Source organism: Buteo buteo, chromosome 1, assembly GCF_964188355.1.
Source record: "Buteo buteo chromosome 1, bButBut1.hap1.1, whole genome shotgun sequence".
Classification (NCBI taxonomy): Eukaryota; Metazoa; Chordata; class Aves; order Accipitriformes; family Accipitridae; genus Buteo; species Buteo buteo.
Window position 1 is genome coordinate 57,962,530 of NC_134171.1, and position 26,513 is coordinate 57,989,042.

A 26,513-nucleotide genomic window follows, 5' to 3' on the forward strand; every position below is an offset into this window, starting at 1 on the left:
GCGGTTGCAATGTTCCATTTGCCAAACTAAAAACTAGTTGAGGATTTTATATCATAAGGCATATGGTAACCATATCTTCCAGAGCAAATCCTCATTACCCTAACAGTGAGCTTGTATCGTGTAAACTGCTGTGTCCCAGATAATGCTCTAATAAAGAGCATGGTGTCAAATACACAATGCAAGCTATTATGTGACTGTAACCAGGTGAACAGATCTTTGGTGTCATTTCATTCATTTTACAAAATACATTTTCATCCCTGCACTTCAGTGATTTTTAAGCCTCATGTCACATCAGTGTTTTCTAAACTTTAAAAATGTATAAAGAGAAACCTAAAAGTTTCTTGTCTTCTAAAAGAAATTCTTCCAAATTCCCATTTAATTTCAGAGCCATACTGTCAGTCTTACATTATCACAACTGTTTTTCCTAGATTAAAGGTACTATTTTGAAGTAGCATTCTTGAAGACAGATTCTTTCCATTTCCTAGTCTTTTTTCCCCCCACAACATTTTTAGAATAATGGACCTGACATGCTAGCAAAGCTAACATGGGATTTTGAGGGGGAGTAATTAGGGTGGGTTTTTTTTTCACATCTCCTGAAAGGTGGTACTTCTCTGAATCAAATTTATTTTCAGGTTCTCGGTAACAGAGAGATGCCAATTCCTGTTTCTGTTGGTGCTTTCAATACTTTTGGCTTCTTATTGCAAAGTAATTTCCACATCTCTAGTGCACAGTCACCTTATGGCCTTTGTGGAAGCCTGCTTTCACTCATCTACAGCACTTGCATCCAGTTTAGTTTAGAAACAGGTTTCCTGTCTCTATCTGTCAGTTTTAAAGTTCATATTTAAGAAAAAAGACTTTAAAAAAAATAGACACCACTAGCTGAAAGAGTAGAGAATTGAGAACTTTGCAGCTTCAATTCATATGACAGCGATTACTCCAGAATGTTTTCATATGAAAAGTGCATTGTTTCTTTTTAAGGCATGAGCTTCTAAAATGGAAAAGCACGATTATTCGCGGAATAACTGATCTATGGTCATAACACACAGTATTGTCAAATGCCTACCTTTCTCGTAAATGTAATTGTTTCAGAAATGGTTGCATTTGCTGTGTTTATGGAAATAGAATTCTCCACAGAGGAGTAGGCCTTCTCTTCTGCAGGAGATGATACAGTTTGGATTGACTCAGCAGCAGCTCTTACAGTGACTTCCAATCTAGGACACATCTTTATTTCCAAACCAGATGAAAAAATGCTTTCTCAAAAAGAAAGTAGGTCACAAGATACAGCAATTACTCTTTAAAATATTAGAGAATACACTTTTTCACAGGATACACAGAGGGTACAGTTTTAGCTTGTTACTTTCAATATTCACAGTAAAATGCTTCTGAAAAATAATCTATTTAAGTGCAGCTTAGAGCCATCAAGTGCCAGTTTATTTTGTTCTGCAGAAATATTTATAAGATACCAAATGCCTGCTGAGTTACTCTTTTTGTGTTTGGACTTGCTTAACCAGCTGTGCACTACATCAATGCTGAAAGAGGTTTCTTGGAAAGCTTGAAGCTTCACAGTTTTCATCTGTTCCAACTGAAGCTCTATATCAAAGAATAAACACAAAGCTCCCATGCTCTAGATCTGCAGGATAAGATATTGATCATCAGGATAGCTTGTGTAGCGAAGACGCCATAATGCCCTTTGGGTTTGGGATATCTATGTTGTACGGTAAGACTTCCCTATTCAGGCAGATTGTCCTGAATGTTTACAGTCACTTAAATTTGTGGAGAAGGAACAGTGAGGAGACCAGTTGGCTTGATCTTGTTGATTCCTCCATCTAGGATGCAGACCCTTGGGTACTTGTTTTTCACTAGATGAGCTGCAAACTGAAACAGATACATCGTTAGCACACTGCATATTATAGTCCTTAAATCTAAGTAACTTTGTGTTAAGTAAGGCAAGTTAAACAAAAGAAAAAATTATCAGATCCCTAGAAGTTTGTTCTTTGCACCAACTAGTCCAACACAGGAACCCAGGCCTGTTGAAACAGCTGGGATGAATTTGGCGGTCATGAAAGTGCCACAATGATAACCCTGAACTTTATTTATTTCTGCTTAGGCAGGATTTTACCTCATTCTAACAGGATTGTTTAATCTCAGAGTAACCCCTCTCAAAGCATGAAATAACATATTTTTCTCTGCATTCATCTAACTCCCAGCTGTTTTCTGTAGGTTCCCAAGTGTACAAGCATCACAGTTTGGTAGTATAGTCATTTGCTTACCTGTAAATTTGTCTGACATGACTTGATTTCACAGATATCAGATATGAATTTGGGATCCAGCAGCTGTACTCCCCTCACCCCTTCAACCTGCCCATAGACAGGTTACATAGTACAAGCACACACCCCACAACCCTCCCCCTCAGTCCTTGAAAGCTTCTTTCCCTCTTTCCTCAATTAGTTCATTCTGTAAACCAAACACAGCAGTTACCAGTTTCCATGTAGCAACTTCATGAAAAGTTGCTACACTGATGAAAGAACAGTACTTTTTCCATCAAAATAATGATAATGATAAAATCAAAATAACAAAAATTTTGTATCAAAATCCAAACCCAAAGGAACAATATTTTGTGTATCACATGTCAAACTTACCCTTTAAATACTAACTGCAATACATTAAAAAGCAAGCCACGAAAATGGATTAATCAGAGAAAAACTATAATAGTTTTACTTTATTTCCAACAGCTGTGAGAAAGACTGGCCTGCCATCCCAGTCTTTGAGACTGTTGCTTTATGCTTGTTTGACAAATTAGTACCATTCAGAAAATCACTGAGTGCTTCCAAATGGGCTATGTAAAACATTTGTAATTTCCTTTTTGACTCTTTAAAATGATTTGTGATACTATTCCAGAACCCTGTGCAAGCATGATGTCCAAATAACTAACTGCATAAACAACAAAATTACCAACTCAAGAACAGCAGTAGGCATCCCATCCAAAATTACTACATGGGATTTCTTTTTATATTTACATTCCTTCTAATTACCTGTGATAGTGTCACAGATACTAAGGCAGAACAAGATGTACTACATGATTACCTGATCAAGTCCTGAAATAATCTCTTTAACAGGTAAGAGTTCATAGTAGCAAAGTTTTAAACTCCTTCCACAGCCAGAACTTTTGCTTCACACTGAAGGTTATTTTATATATGCAAGGAATTTATTTCTGTCCACTTGTGTGTCAAACTTAGCTACTGCATTCCTTTCTCTGTGTTGCAGGATGGATTTATAACCAGGGAGTGAGCAACTAGTACATAAACTGTAACCACTGAGGACTTGTTGAGGCAGAGTAAGAGGTCACAATGGATTAGTCAGGACATTTTGGCTGTTATGTTTGTTTCAGGTACTTGCCTAAGGAAGACCAAAAGAAAGGTCAATCATCTCTTCCCCCATTACTTTGGGTCAGTCAGTACAGGATTCAGAGGATTAAATGAAAAAAAATCACCACAATCAAAAAGTTAGACTGTATGTAGATGCCAGTTTTCATGAGAAAAGTAAATGCTATGCTTTTAGAGAGGCTCTCTGATGCAAAGATGGTGTAATAGGCACAGATGATATCACTAGGAGAGACCAACTACCTTTCGCTATAATCACAGTCCATAAAGATATGGCAAAACAGAGACAAAGATATTTCTTTGTCAAAAATAGCACTCAACTGTGCATACCCTGAGCTACAAAAATAGTATATATTCCTAGTGAAATACTCCTACCAGACATCTCTACTTCATATGTACATATCTATCGCCTCACAGTGCTCTCCACCTGTGACCAATGGATAGTGGTCTGTCTTGGACACCAATGCTGCTCATAGCTGGCAGAACTGAAAAGTGGCAACAAGTGTTCAGACTGACAGGAAGCAGTATGTTATTTGCCAAGTACAATGTCCCATGTGTCAGCAGAGAGGTTCTACTCTACTGATAATGTTACACTTCTGATAATACACTGTAAACTCTGTTGCAAGTTTTTGGATGCCCTAACCATAATATAACTACCATTCCATGTAATCGGGAAAAAAAAAAATGCAAACAAATGTTTTGTATTTTGGGTTTGACAAATACAGTGTCCCACTGTATTTTAGAACTGCTTTAGTAACCAAGGTATGGCTTGAAGTAAAATTTTCTTCCCTGTATATGACAAGAGGTTCCTTTTTAACCTTATGGTGGGGAACCTCTCGCTTCTTGCAGGGCCTCTGTGAAGCAAGCACTGCAGAATCTGTGGCTGTTAGCAAATGACAGACAGAAGGCACAAGAGCATGACAAGATGATATACCACAAGATGAACTGCCTTTTTTTTTTTTTTTTTTTTTTAAGTTGTCATAGAACTGTCTGTAGTTGTCTACATAGCTTCGGTGAGAAAGGCTGCAAGTATAGCTTAAAATATTGCATCTGAACATCCAGCCAGGGAAAATCCAGCAAGCAGGGAACATGTTATTGGTACCTCACTACTGTGGGAATTAGCTGCAAGTCAGGGCCCCAGAGGCATACACATTGCCCATAAGCTGAGAGCTGTCATCAAACTCCAAATATCAGCCTCCAAGAGCTTTGCGCATACACCTGTCTCCACACTGTAAAGAAGAAGAGTCAAGGTTTAACTCATAGGATCATAGGATTTGATCCAATTAAAGACATTCCTAGTTTTACCTTCTGCCTTCCCACCACTGTGTCACTGCAAGTAGAAACAGTAACTTTCGGTAAAGAGTAGATTTAGAAGTAGTCTCTTACTAGCATTGCAGTCTTCCTAATTAAAACTTTGACTTCTTATAGTTCTGTTCCTCAGTACATATTTGTGCCTTCCAGACAGAAGAGTCTGTCACAGACAAGAACAGGAACTTGTTCACCATATTTCTGAAATGTTCCAACACCACCTGCTATCTTTCCCTGCCAAAATATACTGTATGAAGCTAGTATTTTCAAAACACATGGAAGTGTTATTTCTGGCATGTGCACTGATGGAGGGGCATGGAAAACTATTTGAAATAGCTACATAGACTTCCTCCCTAATGTGACCTTCACTTATGTTCAATATCAGTAACTTAGAAATACAAGAAATTAAGAGAGAGAGAAAAACATTAATCTTTCCCCCAAAGTTGAAAAAAACAGTGATCCCAAAAAAGCAAAATTTCATGCATCAAAAAAAAGCCCAAGGTGCTCTTCTGAATTAATGCCACAGACTTTCTACAGCAGAAACTGCCACCTTGGACTTCACACATGGGCTCTATTTGCTTTATAAATGCTATCATAAAGTGTCAACTAGAAGTTTAATAACAGGCACCTGACTACGTACTTTGTAGTCCACTAAATAACCTAATTTATGGAGGTGCTCTTAAGACAGAAGATAACATGGTGAGGAGATGAGCAAATGGGTTACATCATCCTTAGTAACCTGTAAAGCACACCTAAATTTTAAAAAGAGATTTATTGAAACATATAAAAGTAGTGCACAATTATATTTCCATTATACAGGTTGACTTTAAATAGAAATGAAACTCTGTCATTTATAAGGTGATTATACTTTCTCAAATTTATCAAATGTTTGTGTTGACATTACTTTTGAGATACATCTGTTTCCCCATACCACCAACGGATCACAGTCCTCTGTAAAGCTTCTGTTTTCATTTGGACAACACTACTTGGTGGAAAGAGAGTTATGCTTATCTGAGGTAAAGGATTAAAGGGATGCTACAAGACTTTAAGCCTTTTCCTTCTGCCTCAAGTGGCCTTTCCTCAAAACATACTTCCCCCAAAAGTTCAGTTACTGTGTTTTTACTGGCTGTATCTAGTATTTAAATTGAACTTCCTCTTGCTACTTTCACAGCAAATAGTATATATGAAAGGATGAATAGGTGAGCAACTTGTTTAATAACTACTACGGGATGGCTTTGGTGAAAACTTTGGAAACACTGTTCCTCTATTAAGTAATGCATCAATCAATTCCACATAAAACACTCTTCCTGGTAGGTATAACTGAGCCAGAAAATTGTAATTTGCATTTGAAAGCAGTCAGCTAAGACTCTTTCATGCAGATACAAGAAGTCAGGCTTTCAAAGACAGACAAGATCACAGCCAATTTGTATCAAAATTTGGGCAAATACTAGACATTTTACCCTGTATTGGTGTTGCTCTCAATACAAACAGCATAACAGGACTGCTCCTTTAAGTACCATCAAGAACCTTAATAATGTGCACATTGGAGCATTTATCAAAATGTTTCTACTACCCTGTTCCAAGCAGTAAAATCACAGCTTTTAAGTGTGCTGAATGTATTACACCAGACACATCACATTTTTGACTGTCTACAGCAAAGAGTCTAATAACATAACAGCTTGAGCAGCACCGTTCCCAGCACCCTTCGGGCTAGCCATCAGGGTTGCTCTGTACACATTATTCACTTTCACAGACATTCTTCTGACAGGTTGTAATTAAAGGGCAAGTTGGGAGGGAAGGAGGAGGACCATACTGTACCAGAATACCCAAAAAGACCGTTGTGACAAATGTTACCAGGGTATAAAATGTTGATATCATACTCTGAAAGAGTCAGAAGAAAAAGAGATACTTTAGAAGCTGGAGGAGAAATATCAACCCAATTTTGTAGTACTCATCCATTGTCACAAGATTATTATTAGTTTTTCATTTGTAAACACATGCTACACAAATCTCTTAGGGACTGCAGCCTGTTTTGCTGTATGATTTCAGTCAAAAGTTCACCACTCCGAAAGCACAGCGTAGTCAAGATGGTCAGTCTAGAGCTTTTTAGACAACACTTTCCATATGCCACAAAGCAGACTGAGCACACAGGGTTATTTTTAGTCAGCTCCTTCTTATATTAAAGGGTTCCAGATAAATGAAATGGCACTTCAACACCAAGGGAAAGTTAGGCACCTAAAGCCTCCCATATCAACAAAACATTGCCTATTTAATGGTTACGGTATTAGCACAAACTGAATGAAGTACAAAACAGAAAAAGCACAACTTTGTGCAAACACATAATATGTAAAAAAAACCACCAACAAACAAAAACAAGAAAAAAAAAAAAAAGTAAAAGAGTGCAGAACTTACTGCTCTAACAAGATCAAGGAAAAATTCTTTACATGCAGACCTGGCCAAAATGGAGCAATTTCCATTCCATCAGTACAAAAAACACGGCAGTAACTTAAAGGACTAACATGCAAAGATTTGAAAATAAGCCTACACAAACAGGTATTTAATAGCTGGTTTCTGAATAAATTTTACTGAGAATGAAAGTAAGAGTAAATACCTAAATTTATCAAAGTAATAAATTTTAAACACCTGCATTTTTAATTTTCCACTTAGAAATTATAAATAAATAAAAAAACCAGCTGAGAGCAAGCACTCGAAAATGAAAACTCAATTGCAGAGTGTTAGCTGTTGTAACACAGCTAATTTATACTGACCAAAATATATTCACTACACCCAATATGGCTGAATGAATTGTAAAATTAAAATGCAGAAAGCAAACCTATTCTATTTTTGATTTAACAGAAAATAAAAACAGCTGTTTGTGAACAGAAATAGTATTTTAAAAAAGATGCATAACAGTTGGCTTGAATATAAAAAAGGAAGCATGAGTCTTTCTGAAAGATTCTACCTCGCTCCAAGTCTAAAGATTGCCCTAGATGTTGAAAAATGATCAAAGAAATACTTGAAAGTTAAAAACCTTTCTTTGTGATTTGCAGTACTTTTTACTAACACTACCCAAACTGCCAGTTTTGTCCTGTTTCTTCTTAAACTCCAGGACTAAAGTCTTTGGACCTCCCACACAACGGACACATTGCCTCCTGAAGCTGTCAGTCAGTCAGTCCTCTTCAAAAGCTGATTCAGATACAGTTTAGAGAAAAGCAAAACAACATTGCCCGAGACAAGCATTTTGGATACTGGAATTGCCAAATTCACCAATACCATTCTAGCTGGCAATATCCTTACACAAGTCTCCTGGACCTGTAACACATTTACTAGTTCATTACCATCTCTATTTCAGTTATCACTATTTCAGATTCTCTGAACCAGAATACCAGGAAATATAAAACACTGTCTCAGAGCAGAAAAACAGCCCCAGAAAGTGGTAATTCTATGTTATAATGTAGTAGCCCTGAGCGATATGGATACAACCTATCCATGCAAGCTCATGCAAGGACAAGGGTGCTCTTTCAGAGGTGCAGCCCACAAAGACAGTATAACCACAGCCAACACTGATGTGCCTGAAGGAAACCCTGGAGCCTGACAGCACCACTTCAGAATTCAGGTTCACCATCTCCTATCTTTCCTGGCCTTACAGATCTGACAGATGATTGAGAAGAGCTGAGATCCTGGTTGCCAGCATCTCTCAGAAGTCAGACTTATTTTGACAGAAAAAGCTGAGGACTCCACAATTCCTCATCTCAGAAACATCCAAACCTCTATGTAGTAAGGCACACAGATAAGCCAAACAACATCTACATCAACAAACCAGCTAAGATTTCCAGTAACCGTACCCATCAGTTTCAGTATAGATTAAAAAAAGAGAACCTATTTGGAGTTTTAGAAATAGCCTGCCTTCCTTGGCACCTAATTCAGAAGAAGAAAAGGAACACTCAAATTCTGCTCCTGAGCCTCCATCTTTCATTTTCCCCTTTTCCTTTTTCATACCTAGCTGGAAAAGGAGAATATTTAGATCATCTCTGCTGTACCAGATGCATTCAGTGCAAACTAACCAAAGCCACTGACAGGGGCAGAATTACAACAGCATAACACAACTCCTGGCTGGCAGCCCAAGTGTCTTTCTCCTGCCACATGAAGAGCAATGTATTGGCAACAGCAGCTGGGCTACTTTCTGTTGATGAAGGAAAACATGCATACATGTTACAATAGTTAAAAGGACTAAGTAAAATAATACAGAATTTACAGAATAAAATAATGAAGACTTAACCATGTCTTGGGCAGGGTTACAACCAGGAGGATTGTTGCTGATTAACTAAACCTTTCAATCTCTTCAAAATACAAGCTTAATCTCTTCCTCTTTAAAAGCAACAAAGAGGTGCCTGATGATTCCAGTAGGCTCTGAGTCTGAATGCAGAAGGGAGGGTGATGCTTTAACAAAATCAACATGAAAAAAGAGCCATTCTGGAAATCAAAGGGACTGCCTCCATCCCTGCAAAGAGAAAATATCTTCAGTTTTCATTCCACTTGTTCAATCACTTTTCTGCAGAGAATATTTACAAGGAAATGTAGAATCTAAAAAGATGTATAGTGGAAACATCAAGAAGTTTATTGCCTAATTTCTATTTACTTTCACTCCAGAAGTTTCATTAAGCCCTTCTAACTAAATGTCTCTGTCTTTAGAAGCACAAATGCACCTGGCCTTTAGTATTCTATGTAACACCTAATCTTCAGATCACCCTATGAAGTTTCATGGTTATCCATCTGTGTTTTTAAGACAGGTTTGTAACAAGAAACCAGCTTCAGCATGCAGAGACTTGCTTCTCTGGCAAGGCCTTTTTAAAAGGCCTAAGGAAGATGACAACAAAATCACACAAATTCATTGGTGGTAACTGGACGCTTTAACCTATGTGTTTCAGTCTTCATACAAGAAGAAATGCATTTTTGATAGTGTGCTGAGAGACAGAAAATGTTACTTTCATATAGGAGAATTTTTTTTTTTTTCAGAATATGAATATGTTATACAAAAAGAATCTTGAACTTGACCCTCTCCCTCTTGCCTTGGAAAGGGTCAGAAAGGTCTCATGGAAGATCAGGACTGCTTGACTTTGCTTTGGAGATAATTCATATATTTTATCTATTAGCTACTGTGATGTAATGACTACTTTGCTTCAGTAACTTGTAGAAATTGTCTAGACAACCTATTTATAACAGCATAACTTATCTAGACAAAAATAATCAATGTAGCAATCAGAAGTTACAATTTAGAATTTACTTCCCTGCTATAAAGACAGATTTTCTTAAGCCTTGACTTACAGTTTAGCTAACTTTTTCCTAGGCAAGAAATAAATGAGTTGCAAATTATTAGACAGATTAAAGTATCCTGTATACTTTATTCTGTTATAGCATTTAATTGACAATAAAACAGATACATTAAACCACCAGGGAAACACACATAAATTAAACAACCACATCACACAAGTAGAAGCATGTCACTGTCAAAATTGAGTTGCTGGAGCATGATTTAGTATCAGGTAAGGTTTTTATCCTGTTCTAATTTCAGTCAACATTGCAATAGTACCGACAAAAAGATGGAAATGGAAACAAATAATGGCTTAGCACCTCAAAGTTGACTGAAGGAGCGGAGATGAAGAAGTAACACTGCCCTTCCAAAAAAAACCCAAAGCAATCTCCATGCTACGTATGCATAACTATGATCCGCCTTTGCACTTGCTGTATCTCAGACTTTGAAAGTGACAAAAGTCAGGAGACATGCTATTTGCCATGCACCAAAAAAAAAAGCCACAGTTGAACACTCATTGCCTATTCAACTATTATACTCCCAGCTGTAATGATCCCTTGTCCATACTGGAATTTACAAGGTACTTATCTACCAATGGATGTGGGAAAGGGGAGTTTGATTCACTTAAGAGATGCTGCCACTTAACATATTTAGAAGTTAAAAATCAAAATAGAATCTGTTTGATTAACTCCAGCATAATGCCTTTTATGTAGAGGTTTCCTGCTGTTTTCAAAGACAAACAAGTATCTGCTCTGTTAACAAGTGCCCAGAATCCCCTAGGAGAAGAAAGGCTGGCACAAAGTGAGCACCAGCCTAAAGGAAGGAATATTCTGCAGAGAAGTGTGAGCCAAGCACCACCACATGATGCCCAGTGCAAGGTCCTCTTTACAACACCTTTATGCTGCTAATGGCACATTCAGTAAGGCTCTTGTACATCAGCCAATCTATTAATTTAACTTTTAGAGTGAGTAAATTAAATGGCTTAACAAGCAGGATTACCCTGTTTTAATTCTGTCCTGAGGAACTGTTCAGCTAGAGCCAGAGCTATGCTGAAGTCTGTGGCACTGCTGGCTTCCTTTGCCTCCTGCTGGAACAGTACTGTAGTGAAGTTTTCAGCTTCCCCTCTCGCCTGTCAAGTTCTAGACAGCATTTTCTTTCCAATTTAAATGTTTAATCACCTGGCACCAAATCAAATACAAAAGATAGAAACAGAAAAGAAGTGTGAAAAAGGATTTTTCTACATCTGTTTGGGACATTCAACTTTGCTTTATTTAAATTTTTAATTCATTTAAAGGATGCCAAGTAGGCTACTAATATGAAACACAACTGAAAGATTCAACCTTCTAATTAATAATAGCCCCATAAATAATCAGTGTTTTTTCACACTTGCCCCCACTTCTCTCAGTCCTGCCTAAATTTAAACCAAACATCTAACAGTGCCAATCTGCATATTTTTAATGGAGTAAAAATCAGTGAACACTTCTGAAAAATTCTCCTTTATGGTGGAGGGTACAATTTGTGGCTCATTCCTTTTCAGCTGGAAATGCATAACTCTGTTTAGAAAAAATACATTTTAAGCTGAACATATTATAACAGTTCTTTGGACAAAATTGTTTTTGTTTCCACACATTCACTTTTGCAATTTTTCATATGACTGGATTACCTAGTGAAATTTAAAAATTAATAGCTATTGTTCTTGTCAAGCCTCAAGCTACATAGTTTTGGGTTGGTTAAGTCCATGAAGAGTGGCAGACAGTTCTATGCAGTCATGCAGAGTAAAACTGAAACTGGTCTCAAAAAATAATCCACAAAAAGGAGTTCTAAGTTTTATCAACACAGTCAAATTGAGGCTGGTTTTATATGTACTTTAAGGGTGTGATAGAAGTGGTGAGTTCCTAGCAGTATTTAGGCTCCAGTATTTAATTAATTTGTGGTCAAACTGGTCAATCCAGTATTTTGTTGCTATTTAAAACTCTACACACCCTTTAGTTAGACTTTCAAGAACTCTAAAAGCAAATCAAGAGGCAAAGCAGCATTTCTTTTTTATGAAAAGCTATAATATTGACAATGCCAGGTAAACCAGGTCAACATTGTCTCAGTTACAGAAAGTCTGGGTTTAGAGGATAAGGCAGCACCCTCACACGTGACTGAAGTACTTGCACTTTCAGAGCACATTGCAAGTTTTCTTTAGCTGCACTGCAAAGGAAACATTCAATTTTCATTTAACAAAACTTTAAAAAAAAATAATCTAAGTTTGCATAAGAAGTGTCACTATGTTACAGGAGAAAATGGTATCATCTTAGCTATGGTGTAACCCACAGCCCGCACTGTAATGCCTCTGTCCTTTCTTTTCTTCAGACACTTGTTTCAGGTTGTTTCTTCATTCTGTTTTAAACAGAATACTTAGTGTTTCTTTGTTTCAGAGAAAACATTTCTGACTGGTCCTGGAAAACAACTCCCAGAAAATGACTTGGTAGTATGTGGGATATCTCCCATAAAAACACTCATTAGTGAATACCAGAGCACGTTCTTTTTCCTGTTCCTACTCCTCAGGAGGTTCGTGAAAGGTTAGGCTCTCACTGAGATAAATTAGGATGTTCAGAGATTTTAAAATGTAATTGTTGAAAGCAGCTGCATAATCACCATCAAACGTGTAAAGCATCATTTAAATCATCTCCATTTGGCTCTTAGCATTTTATGGATTTTGCATTTGTTCTTTGGGGGGGCAGGGATTTATGCATTCAGCATTTGGCGAGCCATTATGATTATTCAAGTTGATTATTTCATGTTGAAATATTTATCATGGACTTACCCAGATCTCATGCACAAAACCTAGATATAGTCACTGACTGAAACTATTTGAGATATGCTGTACAGTCTATTTTATGCCATCTGTTACTATTTAAGAGATATGATACATCTCACAAGTTAATTTTCTAAATGATGAAACACAGATTAATGAAAGGGATTTCTCACACTACTTACAAGTCCCTATATGTATAAAAAACTCCAACATGTGTCATGCTGATGCTTCTGCTGTCCATCACATGAAGGCCTTTTAGTGGTCCACAGCCCTCCTTGTCACATCAGGGTTACAGTTCATGCCGTTTGAGTAAATAGGCTTAAGAAATGGGTGAACTAAAGGTATACCATACTTAAGAGCATATCTTAAAAAAACAAACAAACAAACAAAAACCAACCAAAAACCAAAAAACCAACCAAAACCAACAGATAACTTTCCTTCACCCAAGAGAAGAGTGGCAAAAGAAATACTTCTACTAGTTATTCTGCTGGTTCACAACACCACCAAATATTTAGTTATGAAAAGGAATAGGCAAGTCTGAATATTCTCCCTCTCTAGTTAAAGCCACTGACAATAAAAGTATCATACGAAAGTTACCAGTAGGAACCATTCTCCTCTTCACTGAGCACAACTACATAAGCTAAATGATTCTAAAAAACTAATCAGTACATTGTTTTTTATTAGTAAGAATATGAATTATATCTTATTTCCTTTGGACTTCATAACACACCTGTCCCCACCCTACTTACCTTATGTGTGCTTCCTAACACTACAGAAAGTAAATGCAAGTCAGTTTTCAAAACTAAATCTTACTGATGCACATTAGAAGTGCTGATGTCACTTCCATAACATGCCAAAAGTAAAGATTTTAAAGCTGAAAAAGTAATGTTAAATAATCTCATTTCAAAACATGAACTTTCTCAGATGTTAATCACTTGGAGAGAAATGTCTTTATCAGAAGCAGAAAAGAACAACAACAATCACCCCAAATCCTATCATCATACCCAAAGCTACTAATCTGAGTTATCCGGATTCTAGCATTTATTTACTGCTGTCTGTATTCATGCCATTGATGTATTTCTAAGTATATATGTTATAGCAATATACTTACGGCAGCTGTGCTCTTCACTGCATTTCCTACAATCACCACAACTCTTCCTTTAAAGCTCTGGAGCGTGGCAGTTGCTGGGCACTGGACGAGATCCCCTTCTGCAGTAAATGCTGATGCAAATGGGACATTGATGCTGCCAGAAATGTGGCCACGGTTAAAGCTTAGGAAGATCAGTTAAGGACATCTAAAAGGCAGAGGTATCTGTGGTACACGCACAGCTGTAGGATGAACCTGCTCTTCATCCTGGCTGTCGTGATACAACAGTGTTGGTCTTTTGTGCTAGCATATTTTGACAAACCTCATTTACTGTTCACTTATATGGAGAAAACTTCTGACACTACATAGAAAAAAAGGACAGAATGAAGAGTTGTTTGTTTCTTAAAGGACATAGCACAGCACTACAGAAACTGATCTGCTAAATGAAACACTTGGTGCTAAGGACCCAATATCCACAGTATACATATTTTTGTGGATTTTACTTCAAATCAGCTCTAGTCTGATAACAGGAGCCAAATACCAATAAACAGCTGGAACATCTCTTCCAGAGGAGTTTTATGCAAAAGGAATAAAGTACTTACAATTAGAACTAAAACTAAATAGGGATTACTGGAAAATTTCCTTAAACCTCCTACCAACCCCTGCAAGCCCCCTACAATTTTGATCCAAACTGAAATGTACACGCATTCAGATTCCCAGACTATAAGCATTATGTATATTATCTGCAGTCCTGCTAACAGCAAGTATGTATTGGGTATTGAAAAGCAAACAATAAATGAGTACGAGCAACTCTGAGATATAGTTAGTTGTGCTTGACTTTCAAGGATGATCATTCAATGAGATTTTTATGAACAAATATTGAATGTGAAAGTTGCTTCAAAAATTAAGTTGGACCACTACTACCTAGCTTTTTATGAATTTGAAAATGTGCCATGACCTTGACAAACCTCTGAATTACTTTCATAGACACATGCCTGGAACACTCCCCCTCCCCAACAATAAACAAGAACAGCCTTGAAGAGATGGGAAGCAGCAAATTTCTGCAAAAATTTACACAATATTGAATACCCAGGTTAGTCACTCTTTATTACTGTACTGTACTTGCAGAGAACTAGTTTAATTTATAATTAAATCCCAGAACCCTTTTTAATAAAGGAGCTGCCTTAAATGGAGGCAAGACTTAATTGATTTAGGTTAATATTAGCATTCTTTTCTCGTGATTTATGTAACAGTTTCAGCTTTATGATCATCACTGTTAGTGTGGGAAAAACATGGCTATACAAAAACATTTGAAAGAACAAAAGATGATCACGTACCATTCATTAATGTTGCCTGTTTCTATTTTGAAGGGAAAAATTATGATGCTCCTCCTTCACTAATCTGTGCCAACCCCCTTTCCCCAACCCCATTTATAACCACATCACTCTCATTGCTACTAACCAGGGTAAAAATTCTGAAACAGTCATCATGTAGACAGAAAATTACTTTGGACAGATTTAGTTGCATGCACTTATGCCACTGAGTATACTTAACTGCTCAGAGAAACTTGACCTAATCTTTTATAAAAGAAATAATTTGATATCAGCATTAGACACCAAACTAGATCCAAAATGTATTTGCTGTCATTCACATTCTCCCTAACCTTAAGTGACCACCTTAAGCATTCCAGTACTAAGACAATTAATAAAATGGCCAAGATTTTGTGCTACAGACTGTGAGACCGTAAGTATGCAGCTATAACTTTCATAACAGGAATGGAAAGCTGCCAGTATTTCTGCTAACATGCTTAATGAAATGAGCCTTAGACGAATTGCTGGCCAAGAGAGACACTGCTTTGAGTATGTTACCTTCTCATTAGAAAGTCTTCAGTTACAAAGCTGTCTATTGGGAAAAAGGGCTAGTAGCTCTTGGCCTTGCAACATAAGCTTCATTACAAAACAATGCCTTAGCTTTCAAGTGCATCCTAGTATGAAATACGAAGCATGTTTGATACTTGTTGAAAGTCCTCTCATGCTTTTTTCAAATCACACTGAAAACAAAGTTTAGCACAACAGGCATAGACAATGAGTAAGACTAATAACAAAACATAAGAAATGATCATGTTTTTGAAACACGTGATAGTGGTCTGTCACATTTTAAAACACATGCCACAGTAACATACAGACTGTCTGATCCTATTGTACAGTTTGTTGAAATTTTGTGACAAACACAGAGACTATTTCCTTACTGCAAGAATGAACAGGACTCGGAACACTGTATTCCTATGGTTTCCCATGTATATTCAGAACTGCTGAGAGTTTAATAGCTTTCTAGGTACCGTATGTTTTCTTCTACAACTGACATACAAACCAACTCACTCAAGGGGTAATTTTACTACCTACCAGGCTGCCTTTTTAATAATGACATTCCCTACCTCCTAATATCAGACAGGTATTAGGATTTAAGTCCACCCATTATTTAAAGGACAGGACATTTCAGTCTACCATAAACTCCAACCAGACTGAAACAGCAGCAGTGATTACAGTGCACTGTTCAAGCTATGGAGATTTTTCTCTCCCCAGCATGCCTCCTCATTCAAGAAATAGAAATGGAAAGTCTGATTAAAATTTTGGAATATGAAAGACAGGTTCATAAAACCACTTACTTCATAGCTGTCAAATGATTTTCAAATAATTGAAATTCTGAATCCACTCTGCTAAAGTAGAATAGGATTTATACAACAGTAGAGTAGAACCTATTATTAAGCTATTAGGAAAGCTATAGAAACATTTAAGCAAACACCTTGCCTTTGATCCTGATTATAATATAAATAAATCCATTACTGTACACAGATAATAGCCTTTCAGTGCAACAATTGGAGTCTAGGCATTTTATATTACTTGTTCTCCCTCTGCATTCTCCTTGATGATTTCTAGGAAGTAGCTTAAATAATTAATAACAGAATGATGCACATAGATAAAGAAACATTATTTAACTCAGTAGTATCAAAACTTTCTATGCAGTAACAAGAACTTTTTATAGTTTTTAATTCCAGGGACTTCTCTTTTAAACTGGAGTCTAAAAAGTATTATCTCTTGATGAAGAAATTATCTCTCTGAAAATAGCTTGCATTTTTACAGTTTCTGAATAAAGGACCACATTTTCAACAATCTAGATCCAGGAGTAAAGAAGCCACTGAAGTGCAGAAAATAAAGAGTCAAACTACTCAGACACATGAATCTCTACTTAATTGGAATCCTTAACTGATGCATGAAATTAATACATGCAAGCAAAAGAAAAATTACTTTTTTGTGTTCCTTTGACCATTCTGTTTTATCTACACAGCAGATCACATTACAGGTTCAAGTTTGGCATACAATAAAATTATATTTCCTTGAAAAATAACAGTTTTAATTTAGAATAGTCCAATTATACTATTCTGTTTACAATGTAAATAATAAATTTATCTTTACATAGTAAAAATATTTATTTTTTTACTTCACCAGACTGTCATAAATGTTGCTAAATATTTAATAGAGAAAAATGTTAGTGGCAGTGTTTTTCTGCATATACAATTACCTTTAAATGAAAAATGAGATTGAAACATTCTTTATTTAAATTTTTACTACATATTTTAACCCAAATATTGGCATTGATCCACCATTCACTTCATTGTCTGGAATCTACACTTTTCTAATGCACATGCAGTACGTTAGTAGCATTTGTTAGACACTGGAAGATCTCTCCTAATGGTAAAGCTGTTGGGAGCCTGTTGAATCTCTGTCGTGGGAGACTCAGAACAAGCCAGACATACGTAAAAGGAATGAACCTCCTTTCTCAAAGTAAAGTTGGACTAAAACTCATGGTTCTATTTTTTCTGTTTTTCTATTTTCTCTATTGTTTGCGCATTAAGAATTATAGCTTGTGACGCAGCAAGCTAAGAGTACATCTACTGCAAAAACAACTATCTACATCATCTTTGCTATTAGGGAAGGAGCAATACTTAAAAAAATGATACAAACCAATAACAAGTATATTCCCAAATACTCAGTATAACATTAAGAGTTACTTCTAATAAAATCTTGTCATTATTCCCACTTTTAGATGGATGTTGACAAAGATGTGTCTTGCTGGCAAAGCACATCTGTAAGGACTCCCCCTTCCAAAACCCCAATAAACCTGGCCCTGTAACTACACTATTCAGAAAAACAATAAAAAAAATTACTCCACATGCAAAGAACTATGTCTCTGAAAAAGAACAAATGAGTAAGGCGTAGACAGGGTAGCAACCCTGATAAAAATACATCCTCTAGTTAGCTTATAATCAGAAAGGTCTTAAAGGTAACTAGAGGATGTAAGTTAGGGCAGCCATATGGCTGCATTACCTGATGGCAGCAAGAACGCACTCAGTAGGAATTGGTTTTCCACTGAGGGATTGGCAAAGCACATGAGGTCTCAACTCTTCTCTATCTCCCTTCCACTTAATTGGAAAGCCTCACACCCTTCCAAAATATTTGTCATATTAGATGGGGAAGGTTTGCTGACAACACCTGTCATAAAAAAAGTAGCATTAAGGCACTTTCACTACTGGTACAAAGTGGTTTCACTAGATCCACAGCTTAAAATGGGAAGGAAAAAATACGTTTGTCCTCTTCTCTGCAAACCATGGCTCTCCATGACAAAAAAAATCTGCCTTCAGTCCTTCCACTGTACCTCTATCACATCCCTTTCCATTATTTACTATTTGAACATCTCACTGCCTGCAGACTATGAGGAAATAATTGATACAAGCATGATTTGGCAAGGCTGGCACTTCAGATTTGAAGGATACTCTTCACTGTTACGAATGTCCACCACCAGCAGCTTTGGCTTGCTAGACTTTGTTTTCTTTACAGGTGTTTTGGAATGACTAGGTCCTGTCAACTCACACAAATCGATCAGATCTTCTGCTGAAATTCGTGGTGACACCTCTGCCTTCAGGTCATCCAACTTGATAGAATCCCTAGACTTTAAAAGAAGAAAATTAATATTAGAGGTGATAGAATTAGAGACATGGTGTTCTTTGAAACTTCTACTTATTTGACAACCTCAAAATGTAACAACCCAGACAGACAGAAACAAAACTTTTCCTTATGACTCTGAACTCTGAGTTAAACTATCCATACAGAAAAGCTCCAGAGCAGTGCCAAATACCTGTCTGCCAGTTATAGCCCTATATTCTGTTGAAGTTGTTAAAAAAGAAAATCGTTTGACAATCTGTACAAACTATTTTAGTTTGTGATTTGTTAATGAATTATTCACTGTGGCTGAGGGGGTCACAAAACTCACCAAATGTTTTTCAGCATCAGAAATTAAGTAAATTGGCTAGAAAGCACTCTGAAAGGAGAAGCTGAAAGACCTTTTGTTTGGAGCAGGAAAGCAGGGTAGCAGCTGGAGACTTGGCACAGAAACTGCAGGGATGCCTCTGTAAGATACAGAGCTAACTAAACACCAGTTATTATCCCAGCCCAAAGACTAGGCACAAATCAGGACACCAGAAATGTAAGAAATAGTCCTGTATTATAATCCAGAAAATTTGTTCCTTAGTTTTGGGGGATGGGGAAATCGGGGGGACAGGACAGATGATGACATAACACACTCCACCACACACCTGGTAGTACTCAAGCAACTAGTTTGATAATACTTAAATATTTTTTTCATAAGAGAGCCTTCATTGGGAATTATCTCAGAAATATTCCTAACTACTAGCATTTCTTCACTTTACCTTCTTAAATGCTCATGCGTATCTAAATCAAAAAGGGAACAAAAAAAATTTAACCCTCCTTATTTTTGCGAATAACAGAGAATGCAGAAATCCCGTATTTTCATTACCAACACATACAAATCTCTGAACTGAAAAAATAAAATATGGTCACTGCAAGACAGTTGTGAAATGTATGAAGCCATGTCTCCACCTTCCTTCAGAGGCTGCTTTAAACTGCTGAAACTTCCAAGTGCCATTACAACTACACTTTTGCCCAAAAGATTTACCTTGACTCAATCAAAATAAAGCATAAGGAAAACCTTCAGCTTGTTCAAGAGGGTTAAACTTAAGATTATTTGCAAGCAACAGGCAAAAAGTTCTGCAGCAGCACTAGGCTTTTGTCCTTGGGAACACCGGGTTTGCAAAACCTATTTGCAGATCTAAAAGTTAAAGGAGTGCTACAGTCACTTTTCATATTATTACATATGCAAACATAAGACTTCTTTCTTTAATCTCTCAGCTACCCTGGTGGAACTTACAGAATTATATCTGCAGTAAAAGGTCCTCATATCACTTCAATTAAATGTTGAATGTGCTTATTTTTTAAAACTTTCATATACTATGTAATTAAAAATACATGAGCATGCACCATGGTGTTAAGAAGTTAATAAATTACACTTATTATAGTCTTCTGCAGCAAGAACTTTTTTCTTCTATTGTTGCCATTGTCTCAATTTGAAAAATCACAGGTAAATTTTAAAGCAGCTTGTTTTCATTATGCTTTAATCCAGCAGATACAGAGTTAACAGGCAGATTATGTATGGAAAAAACCCCCAAAACGTTATGGAACTCAACTTACTCCAAGAGTTATGCACATCAAAGATACACTTATGGGGCTCAGTCATCTTACAACAGAACTGGTTTGTCTTGTGCAACCATTGTGCTCCTGTTGAGCAGGAGGTCAAGTAGAGGCGAAAGTTGTTCATAACTAAGTCCACAGCTGTCTCTAGCAAGTTATTCTGGCTTGTCAGGAGACAGGAACAAACAGGATAACTAGGATTTGTTAGAGGGAACATCTGAAAGATCTTCTAACTGATCTGATGTCGTCTTCTTGAGGAAGACCTAAATTCATGAAATAGCCAACCATTTCATTGTGAAGATTTGCATGTGTGCTCTGCAGTTGTTTAGAACACGAGCACAGGCATACAGAGATGGACTACAGAAAGTGAAAAAATAAAAGAATAAATATCATGTATTATCTTTGAGAATGATTCTATACAGTGCAGTCAAAATACAGGTCTTTCTAAGAGTATCACAGTAGCAAATTTTCTGCTTTGAAAAAATATTCCATTTCTGTCACCTTGTTTTAGATTGCAGTGACCACACTGATTTGAGATACTATATGCTTATAGCCCATGAAAAAAATTCAAGAGAACAGGAGAAACACACTGAAGGAAATGGACGCCTTACTAATTAGTATTAGCCCAAATGACTGGTAGCTCTAGCTTTTGTTTCAGTTTCTAAACATACTAGGCTTCTCATTTAATCTGAGGACTGTTTCAAATTTAGAGAGTGTGCTAGAGAGAACAGAGAGGCATACACATATTTTCTTGAGTTATGTCCCAGAAAAAAGACTTCTTAGTCCCTCTGCAGTTAAAAATACCTCTGCTGTAAAGCAGGTTATCAAAAAGCACTCAAAATTACAAACAAAATCCGTAATTGTACTTCAGGGAATATATTAGCCCACCAAACTGCCTTTTCCATTGTATATGATAGTATTCAAAACAAAAGAACTTAAAAATTGCTAGTGTCAGCACATAATTTCCTCCCAAGTTCAGAATAATAGATGTCACAATGCTTTATAATCAGAAAAATGCTTGATTTTCTGGATAACACATTATTTGTTTCAACAGAATAGCCAATACTGAAGGGAGATCTGTTTCCATAAAAATAAGTATGGCAGAGGACACAGCCGACTCTCAGCTGCTGTCTAAAGCCACCTCCCAGTTGAGTAGCTCGATTTCCCCAAGAGGAGTCCAAGGAAATGAATTGCATCAAAGGAGAGGAGGAACAATAATACCAAACTCTTCTCTCAAACTTCAGACTTGCCAAATGAATTCAGCAGTCCACGTCTAGGGGATTCACAGCAGACACAAGTTTGCAATACCCAAGAAAGGTAATAACGTAAAAAGGGTAGCAATTATATAAATACACGTTTGGCTGAGACAGCTTAATTTGCCTGATGACTAAAACTGGCAGACATCACTACACCCTCCTGAGGCAACAGCTTCTCCCTCAGGAGAACATTTGTGGAGCATTACCAAGGAGAAAAGGGAAGCAAGTCCACTGCAAAAAGATTTCAATCCTTGAAGCAGGGTCAGATGATTACAGGTAACAATAAACACTCAGGAAGCAAAGTCAAGCATTATAAATGTGGACTATGCCAGTGAAGCTGGCTGAGATGACCTGAATTAAGTCTTCTTGAGAAACATTTACCTTATGATGGTCTCTAATTACACAAACACTTCCTACTTCTATTTATACAACTCTTGTCTAATTCAGCAGATAGGATGGATGCCTCAGGAAAGAATAAAAGTTTAAGAGGCAAGCATAAAGTCTACAGCAGAAAACAAACCAGTCCAAATTCACCTATATTGATATAAAAACATTTTCTCCTTATCTAAAAGTATAAAGCCACAAGGAGTACTCCACATGTAGACACTATCTGTCCTGTGAATAGGTTTTAATAACCAGGAAAAACATTTTCTTTCCTTTAGCTGCGTTGAAAATAAGGAGAAACACATTCAACTGTGAATTTTACAACCATCTTTGCTTTGACCTAGTATGTCCAGATCTGCCTAAATGGTATATTTAGCGATACAATATCTCTATACAGGCTTTGAACAAAGCTGCAGCCTAAAGCTCCTCGACAGTCTTGCTGGAAATAGAATTGCTGAATCAGTTATTTCTTTTTACAGCTGTTTTATCAGACTAATTTATTTCCTTCAAATTGCAAAGTGAAATATGTGCATGCACTTATAAGATCATCTTTCCTAATTACATTTAAAAATTTGACTTTATCTGCTGTACCTGGTAACAACTATATTTCATGTCAGACATTTTCTCACAGGAATCTTCTAATGAACTGTCAGTCAGCGCAAGCTAAACATGGCTAACACGAAGCTGTCAATCCTTCTACCCAGTCCTCACACCTCCTCTTCATATCACCATCCTGCTATAGATACCTGTAGTTTCACACTGGACTTGAGTTCAGACAGTTCTTGAGGCTGTCATGGCCCCTGAGCACCAAATCTTGCAGACTCTTCTGAACCTTTAACACCTTTCCTACTCCTCTCCACAACAGTGTTCCAGCTGTTGTCTACCACCTCAGTGACTACTCTCTTTGCCTCAGCCTGGCCAACTAAGATGACATGCATAAGATGCAGGTTGACATTTTAGACCGGAGGCTTAACATTTGTCCTGACTGCTGCCTTCAATTCCCTGTTTAGGCTTTATTATGTTCCAGCTGTAATGAACCAGAAGGAAGAGTAGGTGAAGGAAGGGAGAAGGCCCACTTTAAACCAAATCCTTTGAGTAATGTTAGCTGCTCTTGGAAAAAGTTTATGCCACTAATAGTCTCCTAGTAATTATTTACAAATACCCAACAAATTGTGAAGAGGCAGTAGTATCCAACTGAGATTTTGATTCCAGCTAAATTAAATTGCAGGTAGTCACGTCTCAGGACAGCTGCTCACAATATCTTGTTGAATTTATCATCTGCTATTTTTTGTTTGTTTTAAACAACGAAGGGAGCATAAGGATTATCCTACAAACCAAAATTTCCATGCTAGTAATACTTATTATTCTATGGGGGGTACAAACAGGACAATTAAAAAAACCAGCCAAGATAACCCATGGGAAAAGCTTAAGTCCAAATAGCATATCACATATGTAAGACGCTTGTTTCTTCCCTCCAATTATTCTTCTACTGTGCTCTGTTTGCTCTTTTCCAAGGCAGACATGGCACATAATTTCTAAAACAACCCCTTTACTCTTTTTTAAGAAAAAGGCAAAAGCTCTACTTTAAGCACAGTGCCACTGGGTAGTTGAAAGTCCAGTTACACACTTGTGTAGTGCTCCAACAGTTCAGTCAATATACTCATAGTTTTAGAGGTAGTGTAAGAAATTGTATACCAACTACAGCACTGAAATTGAGAACTGTGTTCATATACAGACATGAACTGCCTGTCATTACTTAGAAAAGGTAAGAATTTATCAAAAAGATGCACGCGTATTTTCACACACACAAGTCGTACACATGCTAAGATACCGAGCTTACTACTTAAGTTGCTTTGCCTCTTTTCCTGCAAAGAAGAGAGACTTATTTTAGCAGATCCTAACTTCAAGCATGAATCTTGCTTTAGACTAGTCAGTTGTAAGAAGTTGTTCATCAGGGAAGCCTGCTGATTAAGCAGGCTGGTAATAGGAAAAAGAGTGCTTAAGCTTAAGTCTGAGGTCTACTTCCCTCCCAGAAGTTTCTCTGGCAACACCCTAAATTCTTTACTTTCAAAGTACTTATTCTTCTTGCCCCATTAATTTTCAAATAGGCCTGGGAATTGCTAAGCCATATGCATTTACTGCTCTTAATAAGAAGAAATAGGCATTAAGAATTTTTTTTTCTTTTAAATATTAGGAATTAAAGCTGCTTAATCATTCTCAAATTAGAAGTCAAGCTTCAGAAAGATTAAAGCACTTCAGAACATGAGGCTGGCACAATCATAGCTCCTATCTATTTTTCCATTAGCCTGTAATCTCTTACGGGCATTTCATCCTGGCTATTAAATGAAGATATATAGATTTTTTTTTAGAAAATGAGCAAGTATCTTTAGTTTTGCTGAACATGAACTTAACAGTCCCATCTGATAAACACAGGAGCTATAAAGCAACTTTTTATCCATGGAAAGGATGGCTTTATCTGAGTAGAAGCAGGGTTTCCCTCCTTTTGTCTTTGAAGCTGGCAAAACTTATTGCAGCAAATTTAATACAGAAGGAACTTCAGCCTGAAAGTCAATATAATTAAAATCTGGGGTTCAAATAAAATAATCTATTCAAAGTATCAAAGTCCTTCATAAAGAAACACGCTTCATGGAAGATGTCGTTCCATATTTTTGGAACCTCATGTTTTGTTTCTGAAATAAATGTATGCATGTATATCTAGGAATAAAACAACAAAAACATTTTAAAACCGGGTTAGAAGATAATGGTTTTAAAAGATTTCTGAAGAATTGATCAAACAGAGAAAGAGACAAAAGCAGATTCACACAGCAACCAGAAACAGATGCAACTCCGAATCAAGAGTCACACTAGTTTGTAGCAAAGACACTGCTGTTTGTGTTTGGTTTTACTTTAAATAACCATAATGGAGGAAAGCTAATGTTTTGTTTTGTTTTTTTTTTTTTTTTTTTACAGTGATTTCCACCTAAATATAATAATGTAATGGTGCCATCATATAAGCTTTGGGATAAATATATCTTTATAGAATAGCACTATCTTATACCAATTAAAATATAGCAGCCAGATGAAAACAACTCGTAGAAAAGAAGAGGGAGAATAAGCAAGAAGAACAGGACACTTTAGGATAGATTTGTAGGCAAAGCCACTGCTATCGTATTTTTATCAAAGAAGCAGTTTTCATGACAAGCAGAGTCAGTTTTCAGGAAGTAACTGAAAACAAGACCAAATAAGAACACTGGATTTTAGCTGCATCATCTAAAAGGATTTTATGACTGAAACCAATCATTACCGGTGTGTTTGCACTTAGTATTTCCCATGCAAATGGTTTTGTTTACATCCTTCATAACTAAGTAGATGAAGGCAGTATTTAATACCCAAGGAGCGTTGTCCTTTGCAAGTTTATTTTTCATGGGGTGTTTTTGTTTGTTTTTAAACAAATAGAACAACACCCATTGCTCCCTTGAACTCTGATGGCCTGATAAGCGAAAAGTACTTAACTCCTGTACCAACTGAGAAAGAATGATGCTTAAATCCACTGTTACTGACAGAGAGAGGCCTATACAGGCAGGGAAGTATTCTAATGATCACAAATAAATAAAAAGGAATACAAAATATTTTGACATGCTCCCTAATCCCCCTGTCCTCTCCTCCCCCGCCATTTTTTATGACCATTATTAGCAAAGGATCATACAAAAAGGCTTCAATGGTTTTGATGTTCAATCAGTACTACTTATAAAGGAGGAACAGTCAAACTTCCAGATTTTAGGAACTGTTTTCTAAAATTTTTCAAAGACTTGAGAGCCACTGTTCTCTACACAACCTCTCTAGCAAACTCATTCTTACATTTCAAATTCAGTCCTCCCTTGCCATCATATTCTGCTTCTCACATTTCCAAGTGAAGACATTGGTGACTACTTTCTCTATACTCCCTATCTCCCTCTACTTGGAATCATAGAATCGTTTAGGTCAGAAAAGACCTTTAGGATCATTGAGTCCAACTGTCAACTCAACACCACCATGCCCACTAAACCATGTCCTACATTAAAAAGTTTGCTCCATTTCATTTTGCAAGTACATTTTGCAAGCTGTACTCTTCCACCCCCTCCACCACCTCGACTCCTCCACAGAGCTCCCTGCTCCAGAACTCACACCTTAAGGAGTGTGCAAACAACAACTTTTAGCCAATTGTCATTCATAAACGTCCTCTAAATGTCTTAGTACACCATTGTAGGTAGTCTACAAATATGTGAGCTCTGCTTGCTGAAGTAGCTCATTATTAAGGAAACCTATCTCTCTTTCTCCCTGGAATAACATAATTGAGTGAATAAGCTGAGTCAGCAGAGCAGAAAGACAAGTTACTCCCTGCA

The 26,513-nt window shown here is 36.9% G+C and overlaps 1 protein-coding gene across 2 annotated transcripts in view; it reads right to left on the bottom strand.

The window, feature by feature from the left end:
- Positions 1–1,200: 1,200 nt before the first annotated feature.
- TBCK (TBC1 domain containing kinase) overlaps positions 1,201–26,513 on the bottom strand; it is a 115,573-nt gene continuing 90,260 nt past the window's right edge. Inside the window, exons 25-28 of one of the 2 annotated variants that reach the window (XM_075032410.1) lie at positions 18,721–18,896; positions 13,914–14,073; positions 4,483–4,609; positions 1,773–1,875 (exon numbers count right to left, since the gene is read on the bottom strand). In XM_075032410.1, coding sequence (XP_074888511.1) covers positions 4,571–4,609; positions 13,914–14,073; positions 18,721–18,896 — 375 coding nt within the window. In that variant the 3' untranslated portion in view covers positions 1,773–1,875; positions 4,483–4,570. Of the gene's footprint in view, positions 1,876–4,482; positions 4,610–13,913; positions 14,074–18,720; positions 18,897–26,513 lie in introns of both variants that reach the window. The other variant, XM_075032400.1, reaches the window with a different exon arrangement.